The 9887-nt window shown below is 46.1% G+C and overlaps 1 protein-coding gene across 4 annotated transcripts in view; it reads right to left on the reverse strand.

Annotated features, from left to right (window-relative positions):
* The window catches only part of ACACA (acetyl-CoA carboxylase alpha), a 114459-nt gene extending 106051 nt beyond the window's left edge, over positions 1 to 8408 (reverse strand). For 3 of the 4 annotated variants that reach the window (XM_027660316.1, XM_027660314.1, XM_027660315.1), the window contains exons 1-3: positions 8278 to 8341; positions 5392 to 5438; positions 3980 to 4232 (exon numbers count right to left, since the gene is read on the reverse strand). In XM_027660316.1, the coding sequence (XP_027516117.1) occupies positions 3980 to 4206 (227 nt within the window). In that variant the 5' untranslated portion in view covers positions 4207 to 4232; positions 5392 to 5438; positions 8278 to 8341. Of the gene's footprint in view, positions 1 to 3979; positions 4233 to 5391; positions 5439 to 8277 lie in introns of all 4 variants that reach the window. The other variant, XM_027660318.1, reaches the window with a different exon arrangement.
* Positions 8409 to 9887: the final 1479 nt, after the last annotated feature.

Consider the following 9887-nt stretch of genomic DNA (forward strand, 5'->3'; position numbering starts at 1 on the left):
TCCCAGAGGCCCTGCAGACACCACAAGCACATTGCACCTCCCTGCCCAGCTGGGGATAAAATCACAGCAGCACCAACAATCTCACAGGATCACTGCTCTGCAGGGCAACCTCCTAACCACAAACTGCGGGGCTGCAAAGGAATTTTTTCAATTCAGAACAGGCTCAAAAGGACCCTTTCTTACCTTCAGGACTCTGTGCAGTCACTCCAAGGCTGGTTCCTAAGCAGGCACCCTGTCCCAGTGCCAGGCTGGGCACACCAACCACTACTGTCCAGGCTAACATTGAGGCATTCTTCCAAATTTCCTTTCATAGATGATTAGTTCTGCTTAAGCATCTCAATAATTTATTGAGACTATTTAATGAGGAGTCCAAACAGTGTTGGGTGCGAAGGGCTAAACTTTGTGGGCTTAAAGCAGAGGTAACAGCTGAACCACATCCAAAAATTTGGCTTTCAGCTGATACAAGTGGATTGTCAGGTGACTCTGTACACCCATGTCATTGCTTATGAAACCAGAGCCCTGATGTATAAATACCAGAAGACATCCAGGTTTTATTCTATTTTAAACAAGAATTTGATACGAGATACTGTCTTGGAAGCTAGAAATTAAATTTAGCAATAATCAAGAACAATTTATTAAACAAAGCAGGCCCAAAGTCCTCTCCAAGTGGTATTCACAGAAAAGTTACTTAATCTACCACTGACACCTCAGAAAGTAGCACAGCAACTGTATAACAGCTCACTACAATACAAGGACAACTGTATCCCAGCAGGAGTGACTGGAAGTGCTGATGGAAACTTCTGAACTTAAAAGACAACACAAGCAAAAAAAAAAAAAAAAAAAGAAAAAAGAAAAAATGGTATGCTTGGGTTTATTCTCCAAAGGTAAAAAAACACAACAAAGACTAAATTTTGCTGATGCAAACTGTACACAAGTGGAGTATTTTCTTCGAGGTCACTTGTTTGCCACGCTGGATGCTGGAACTACAGAGCGAGGAGGGCGTTTACACGATTGTTGTTCCTGATACTCTTTAAATAAAGCACAGCTACAAGGAGGCAAAGCACCAGAACACCCCAGCCTGCGTGGTTACTCTCCCCACACACCTTTTGTAAGCACTGATGTTCCACACACTAAAGTTCGTTATCAGAGCGTGGCTTTCCCAACACCACGGAGCAGCGGCCAACTGGCACAGCCAAAGGTCTTCATGGATCTCCCGTGGCATGAAAGCCCATATTGTACAACCTGTCCCAGCAAGAGTGTCTTTAGCAACAGCATAAACACTTAACAAAGATCAGCAAGGTGAGGGATGAGAGAGCAGAGCACACACGCTCTGCATGCTCCAGTGGGAAACGCGGCTGGCACACGGACACCCCGAGATTGGGCAGGATGCACCCATGGAACACCCCAGCCCCAGCAGAGGAGGCTCTCAGCAAGGATTCCAGCTCAGACACACCTGCTGTCATGGTTTAACCCCAGCAGCCAAGCCCTCACAGCTGCTCACTCACTCCCCACCAGCAGGATCGGGGAGAGAATCCAAAGGGTCAAAGCCGGAAAACTCATGGGTTGAAGCAAAAACAGTTTAATAGGGAATTTGAGTTGTGATTTTTCCCTCAGGAGGACTCCTCTGCAGCAAAGCCCTTCACCTCAAGGACGAGCCATCTCTACCTTTATTCTGTGGGAAAATAACCAGCAAATGGAAAGATTTTTGGCCACGTCTTCAAAAAGAACCTGCACCTCGTGTGACCCGCTGGTCAAACTGTGCAGAACTCCCCCTGACTTAATCTTTGTCACTTTACCGAGTGTGGTACCTCTGTGATCACCAAAGGATGCTGGAAGCAAGAGCACCTGTGTGTTCCAAGAACTCACTGTCACAGAGGGACTCCAGGCAAGTTGTTGAACTTGTCTTTGCTGTTGTCTTTGTCTCAGTTTCTCCATCTGTAAACACGGTTTAGAAATCTTCTGGTGAAAGGGGACAGCCATCCTGATAAGTATTTCAACTCATCTGAGTTTATCTTAGAAAAACAGCCTATAATGCTGTAACTTTTTTTTTTATTTGAATTGGCATTTCTCTCCAATTTAACTCAAAGTCAAGAGCTCCCAAAAGCGACTGCCAAAGTAAGCAGGTTACAACAGAGGTGCTCAAGGTTGCACCCCTATTGCATGAGGGCTCTCTGGTGCCAGGCAGTGTCCTGGAAATTGCTTGATTTTCTTTCTCTGCTATTGTCTCTTTCCACATTCATGGTTAGGTGCTCATCCAAGTTCTCCTGTTCCTAAAATATATATATATAGTTACAGTTTCCTGCTTCAGAATTACCTTTCGTGCTGGCAAATCATTGCGACTGGCAGGCTTTGGAAAGGCAACCCTCTGTAAATTTGCTTTAAGGTTTTATATCTGTTGTGTAAGTGCCAGTTGGCTGAACGTGGTCCTCAGGAGGACTATGACAACCCTCTAAAATAGAGACCACTGTCCCCCTTCTGCCCCAGCCTCAAGAGTCTGCTAATATGTGTTTCCAGAAGCTTCTCCCAAAAGTGGGAAGGGAACCACCAAAAAAAAAAAAAAAGATATTAAAATCCCTTTAGAAAAGCAGAAGAACAAGGAGTAGCTGGTTGGCAAAGCCAGAAACCTTTCTGGAATGAACCACCTCTTCAGTAGCAACAAAGTAAAGGTAGTGAGGGATTGTCCAGCAAAAACTGGAGTGGGATTCAGACTGTCCTGTGTGTTCCTGGAATGGGATGGCACCTTGTCAAAAGGCAGAAGGAGAAGAACAAGAGGAAGCTCTCCTAGATTTGGCACAGGGGAGGATCTGCTGGGAGAACCCCGGGCTGATGGGCACCAGAACAAACCATCACCAACCTATTCTTGCAGGAACCAGCAGACAGAAAGGTTGTAAATTACATCCAACTAGAAGATGTCAAGGACAAATAAATACTAAGCAAAAACTTCTTTCCTTGCATACTAAAAGGGCTTGAAAACAGGGGACTGCCAACTCCTGCCGCAAATTTGGATGTTAGGAAGCCTTTTAACACTGTCCAAAATTATGTTTTCATAAATAGAATGAGTACAGACAAACAACTGCAGGGCAGTGGGAATTCAGATGATGGTGAGCAACTCTGTTAAACCTGAAGTAGGTAAGAAGCTGAGCTTTGGGAAGGATCCATTCCAACACCCACATTTTATTTTACATTTATCAGTTAGAATCACAGAAACTGTGTTCTGGACACCCCAAAACCACAAGATATCCAGACTGCATCGGGGAAAATCCAACAGGCACATCCCTCTAGTGAAATGCAAATCAGCAACACCTAAAAATAAAGGGGACTTTGGACAAGGAAACATCTCCAAAATCCAACTCATGGCTCACTTGAGGCACAAAGAATTAGGAGTAGGAGTGGAGCAGCCCTGAGACCAACTCCTCCCTGAGCTCAGGCAGCAGCGACCACATTAAGTCTTGGTTTATCACCATGCTGAGGGACACCAATGTTTTCTACAACCATCACAATTTTTCCTGTCCAAACCAAAAAAACATTCCAATATGGAGTCACTGATCCCTCCCAGGGGCAATGCCAATTCTCTGGCTACATACAAAGCAGCAAATTCCGTGCAGAGACAAAATAAGCAAATATTGTCCTTGTCTCAACAAACAACGGCCTAAAAAGACACAAATGAAAACTTTAAACATCCCAGTCAACACATTTCCACTTTCTGAAAGCCAGGACAAAACAAGGCAGGATAGCCAAGCCCATAACACTCAACATTTGAAATGTCTGGAAGGTGCTTAAGGAATTCAGGCACAGATATTCCACTAAAACCAACGGAAAATTAAAGGTTTTGATACAGGTAAACATACAAGAGGTCATTTAGAAACAGAACACTGAAGCATGTCTTGGCACAACAAAACCATCTGAGGTCAAACCTGGATATAAAGCTGAATATTTGGATTGTCTTTGGAAAAAAGATTGGAGAACCACTTTTCCATACCTCATATGGCTTGTCAGGCCATCCTGAGTGTTTGGAAGCCCCAGGTCTGAAAGGGAGTCCGAGCAGACAGACACAGGTGACAAGGACCTCTCTTTCTCCTCCAGCAGGTCCAGTTTCACCAAGGAGCTCGTCTCATCCTCCGAGTTATCCTCTGACACAGAGCCAATCATAAAGCGGGAGTGAGCGTTCGGCTCCAGGGATTTATCGGGTTGGGAAGACTCTTCCATGGCTCCCCCAAACTGGGCTCTCAGCACTGTAAGGGACAAAAGAAAGGAAAAAAAACCCCACAAATCAGAGGTCAATTCCTGCCACTGAGGGACAAAGAGGAGGAATTCTGGTTCACTTCTGGTGGGAAATGCAACGTTGGAATGTCAGAGCTGAACCCAGACAGAGTCAGGATCCAGAACAGTTCTGCCCCAGTCACTGACTTCTCTGTTTGCACAAGGACTCTGAGATCCAAGAGCTGGTCACTCCCACTGCTGCAGAACCTGCTACCTTAGTCACTTAAAGGACTTCAACCACGAAAAAACACCCCACACCAAACCCCAAACCTACAGATAAGTGTAGGACTAGAAATTCCAATTTCTTATTTTACTGTTATTCTTTAGTTAGTTACTGGTGACATGTAAAACCCGACTGCATGTGGTCCTGGGCAACCTGCTGCAGCTGAACCTGCTTACAGGGCTTGGACTCCAGAGGCTCTTCCAACCTCAGCCATTCCATGATTAAAAATTTGTGTTTCAACAGGATCTGAACTCTGGGACTCACTTTGTGAGGTATTGGACATATCATTAATTACTCTAATCAAATAATGGGTTTGATTGATCAAAACCATCCTTTTCCCAGCCCTTGTGAGGTACAAGACACATTATCTCTTACATTTTTTCAGAAAATCTCATGCTTCTTAGGATTCTTTCAGGAATCTGAGCTGTCAGGAGGGCCTGTGACCTCACCCTGACTTTAACCTCCTGGCCCCAGATCATCCCTGCCAACTACTGAATATACTGAAGGTATTTAATGTATTGAAACTTAGTGGCATTATTCACAGCTCTCAGAGGAAAATACAAAAGTTCAGGTCTCCATTTTCCATTAAAAAATCATTATATAAAGAGGGAAGAATCTCTGAATACGGGGAACTCCAAGCCCTGTCCAGCCCCACCTTGACCCAGGGATGGGTCTGAGTGTTCCAGTGTTCCAACAGGGAATGAAAGCATTTTCTTCAAAATTAAAGGAACAGTTACAACTGAGAAAGAGCCATGACAGATGTGGAAAACAAAGGAGCCCCTCAGAGCACAAAGGTGGATGGGAAATGGAGATTTGATACCCCCTGCTCTGCTGGGGTTTGATGCATTTATATGACAACCACAGTGATCACATGAAACACGTCATTAGAAAATGAGGAATGCACTAACCTCTCGTTAGCCTTGCAACCTGAGCAGTTATCCACTTCCAAAACGAACTGGAAAAGAAAAGGATTAGGAAGTAAGTATTAGGGTTACTGTGAAGCATATTCCCTGTGTGTTTTCCTGGCTGGGAGCCTTTGAACTGTCCTGGAATAACCACAGGTACAGCACAGACTGGCTCGCTGCCTCCAGGCACAGAGTGACAGAGGAGCTGAGCCTGCAGTGCCCAACTCCAGCCGTGGCACCTCCTGCCAGTCCATCCTTCTGGAAGCTTCTGAGCGAGGTGTCAGCACCCACCTGACCGTCCCACCTGTCTGTTAAGTTCTGCTTCTGAAAGGAACGACGTGGTGTGCCAGCACTGCCAGCTTGTGTCAAACTCTCTGCCTGCCAGCTGCTGATCTGCTGGCTGACTGCAGCTCAACCCCAAGGAGTAAATCCCAACGACAACCAGAAACCTCGGGAAAAGCTGGTGGCTAGAAGACACTGCTGGCATATCATATTTTTACATGAAAAACCCAATAGTTCATCCACCAAACTGTGGCAGAGCAATACAGACAAGGAGGAGACGAGGGGACATGAACTCTCAACCTCCCAAGAGGGTCTTCCCTATGCAAAACAGACTGTTTGATACCTGTAACTCCCACACCACACTGACATCCTGAACTGGTGGGAAAACCTCATCAGTCCTGCTAATTCCAGCCATGTTATGCCAAGCACAGGGATGCAGCTCGATATGAACACGATGGTTTGAGCGGCACAAGGACCTGGCCCGTGTCATCACACAGATGGGATGTGATGGTGGCTGTAATGAGAGCCCAGAAAAGCATCTGCAGCCAGAGCAATCCCTGCTTCCCATCACTAACTGAGAATTAAAAACTCATCCAACTGGCTCATGCACTTTTACCATGAATGTACTTGACTGAATTATTTAGATCAAATCCTGTGTTGACATCAGTCCTCCCACAAACTCCGGTTGCTCTGTGGCCATGGGCACTTCATTTGACAGAGACATCATTAACCATTTTATAACTGAAAAGTCACAAATATCTGCCCCACATGGACATGAAAAGCATTAAAAAAACCCCTGGTTTTGAGAGTAGAGATGAGAAGAAGGGGAAGCAGAACCAGAAAGTCGCTGTATCCACCTGCGATGTGCAAACTAAACCACGCAGGGAGATTTCTTTAACTGAGGTGCTCAGATAGCACAAAACTCGAATCAAATGTTGTTTGTGCATGTAAACATGAAGACAGTATTTATGTGTATGTTTATCCTGGCATCAGATCACTCCTAAAGATTTTCATCCAGACAGATTTACTGTTGGCACAATTACCAGCGCCGAAGAGTTCTGGGATGCAGCCAAACTGACTCCAACTCTATCTCATGGAAGACAAACCTTTTCTAATTTCAATAACTAATATATCAAAAAGGAAATTTCAAGGCTTTTTTTTTTTTTTTTTGGAAGCAGGGGAACAGGAAAAGTAAAACATTTCACTCAAATATTCCATGACAAACCCACCCACCCAATGCCACACGTCCTGATCCCACCGCCACGCTCAAACAACTTGACTCAGAGGAGTTTGTCCAACTCTGCTCCAAAGAAATCAGTTATCCACGAAACCCCACTCAAGTTTATTTCCCAAGGCACTTCCAACCCCTTGGAGCCCAGTCCCAAAGCCAGGAGTTCCTCTGGGGTTTTGCAATCAGCACTGAAGTGATAAGCTTGGCTTGTTCTCAGCACAGCTGAGACTCCTTATTCATATTTAAATTAATTTCAGCATTGTCTGGAGCTAAATGAAACATGGACTTTCTAAGAGATCTCCTCACTGGAGCCTTTGGATTTCAGTGCTGCAAAGGGAACTGCACTGTACACTGTTATACTGTATATATACAAATATAGAGGCATATTATATATACACAAAAATATAGTTATATATACAGAGTGGTATTTCATATATACAGATACAGAGGTACATTTCATATATACAAATACAGAGGTGTATGATATGTGTACAAACATAGGGGTACATCATATTTATACACCTCTGCACATGGCACTGGCTCTGAAGTGTAATTGCCACAGTTCCTAAGAAGCACCTTGAATTCAGCTGAGCACCAAGATAAATTCGTGTGCCACGAGCCACTGCACACGTACTGTTTGTCTTAATACTGTTGAGCTAGACCCTGAAAACCAAAATTATCTGGATTGTCAGCTCTAGTGGGCCATGGAACAGCCAAATCCTGCTCACACCATGAGCAGCAACAACTCTGCAATCCCAACCCAAAATGTGACGTGTCTGGTTCTGCCTGAGGTGAAACAAACCCCCATTCCCTCCTCCACAGCTCTGCTGCTACCATTAGTCACATTTCTGGCCTGACAGTGAAATGCACGTGTAAGAATACAAGACTTCAGAAGTTTTATAATAGTTGCACTTTAAGACCACTTTTACTGTTGTAAAATAGGTCCAGGCATGAAACTTGGATAATGGAAATGAAAGTTTCTTATCTTTCCAAACCATCCCATTCTGAAGACAAATCCACTGTAAAAAGAACATCAATATTTCAGTGGAAATAAGTTGTAGGTTCTTTCAAAGAATCAGAATAATACTTCTACAATATTGATATGTCATATAGAGAGGAGAGGAATAAAAATAGTTGTATTTAAAGGTCTCCAGATTAAAGCCCAGGGATCTGTGGCATTGCTGGTCAACACAAACTACCTGGAAGTGATGAACTGGATTTGTGCTCTCACTGCCCTACCTGAAGGAACCCAGGTAACGGAAAACAGCAGAGGAAAAAAAGGTAAAAACAGATTAAAAAGAGATGACACCTGTGTAACAAGTCAATTACTGAGTTGCTTCTCCTGTCCACAAAAAAAAAATCAGCAAGGTGCTCACCTATACCAGGGCTGGGGGGCAGTTTCCAGGTCGGGACAGGGCGAGGGGATGGTTCCTGCACCCAGAGGGGCCCCCAGCACCGAACACCCCCGGCGTTGCTCCGGGCCAGGCTCTGCCAGGCTGGTGCTGCCCCGTTTTAACGTGCCCAGGGACTGCCCCAGCCTGGCTCCAGCTCAGCCCTGGCTCCACCTGAGCCATGCCTCCTGGTTAATCATTGGGCATTGCTTCACTCCCCACCCCAAAACATTCTCAGCTCATACCAAACACCCTGCGAAGCCCTTCGGGTTCTAATGCCTGAAACTCCACATCCACTGCTCTCTCCTGGGGCAGTTTGGGATCCACAGCACAGGAAGGAGCCAGAGCTACTGGAGAGTGTCCAAAGGAGGGACACGAGGATGGGGAAGGCTCTGGAAGGGCCACACGAGGAGCACTGAAGGCACTGGGTTTGCTCAGCCAGAGCAGAGCAGACCGAGGGCAGAGCCCATCGGGGGCTGCAGCTCTGACCCCTGCTCGGTGTGACAGGGACAGGACCCAGGAACGGCTGGAGCTGTGCCAGGGCAGGGTCAGGTTGGGTCTCAGGAACAGGTTCTCCCCCCAGAGGGTGGTTGGCACTGAACAGGCTCCCCAGGGCAGTGGTCAGGAGTTGGACTGGATGATGCTTGTGGGTCCCTTCCAGCCCAGGACATTCTGTGATCCTATGAATGTAAGTCCAGAGGGGAGAGGTTCTATAGGTAGCTGGTTTACACATTTACTGTACTGACATTACACACACAAACCTCAATTTACAAGTATAAGAGATGCTTCCCAGGTCTCCTCCAGTCAGATGTGTCTGTGCCAATTCCAAAAATCAGAGAGTCACAGAATATCCCAAGTTGGAAGGGACCCACAGGGATCATGGAATCCTGGAATGGTTTAGGTCGGAAGGGACCTTAAAGCTCACCTCATTCCACCCCCTACCATGGGCAGGGACACCTTCCAGCAGGTCAGGTCACTCCAAGCCCCATCCAACCTGGCCTTGGACACTTCCAGGGATGGGGCAGCCACAGCCTCTCTGGGCAGCCTGTGCCAGGGCCTCCCCACCCTCACAGGGAAGGATTTCTTCCCAGTATCTAATCAAGTCCAACCCCTGGCCCTGCACAGACACCCCAACAATCACACCCTGTCCCTCAGAGCATCGTCCCAATGCTCTTTGAGCTCTGGCAGCCTTGGGGCCATGACCAAACCCTGGGGAGCCTGTTCAGTGCCCAACCACCCTCTGGGGGAAGAACCTTTTCCTGAGATCCAACCTAAAACTCCACAGAGACCGAAAAAAAAGCCTATATTTACAATTCTCCTAGTTCGCTAAAACACTCGAGACTGTCTAAATCCCACTGCTTTTGAGAGAATTTGGCATCACTTAAACCAGTTTGCTGAGTATTTCCTGCCTGCTAAACCAGAACACACTCCACTCACACTCCGGATACTTGTTTTTAACACGGCATTTTTCATTTTAAACTTCCCCGAGAAGACTTAAAGAGACTCGCCGCGAAAAGGCGAGGCGGAGAACAAACAATTCGCTTTGCTCCGCAAACCCGCGTTTTTACAACTTCGCCGCTCTTGAGCATCCCGGG

The sequence above is a fragment of the Corapipo altera genome, unplaced genomic scaffold (assembly GCF_003945725.1).
Source record: "Corapipo altera isolate COAL_440 unplaced genomic scaffold, ASM394572v1 271, whole genome shotgun sequence".
Taxonomy (NCBI): domain Eukaryota; kingdom Metazoa; phylum Chordata; class Aves; order Passeriformes; family Pipridae; genus Corapipo; species Corapipo altera.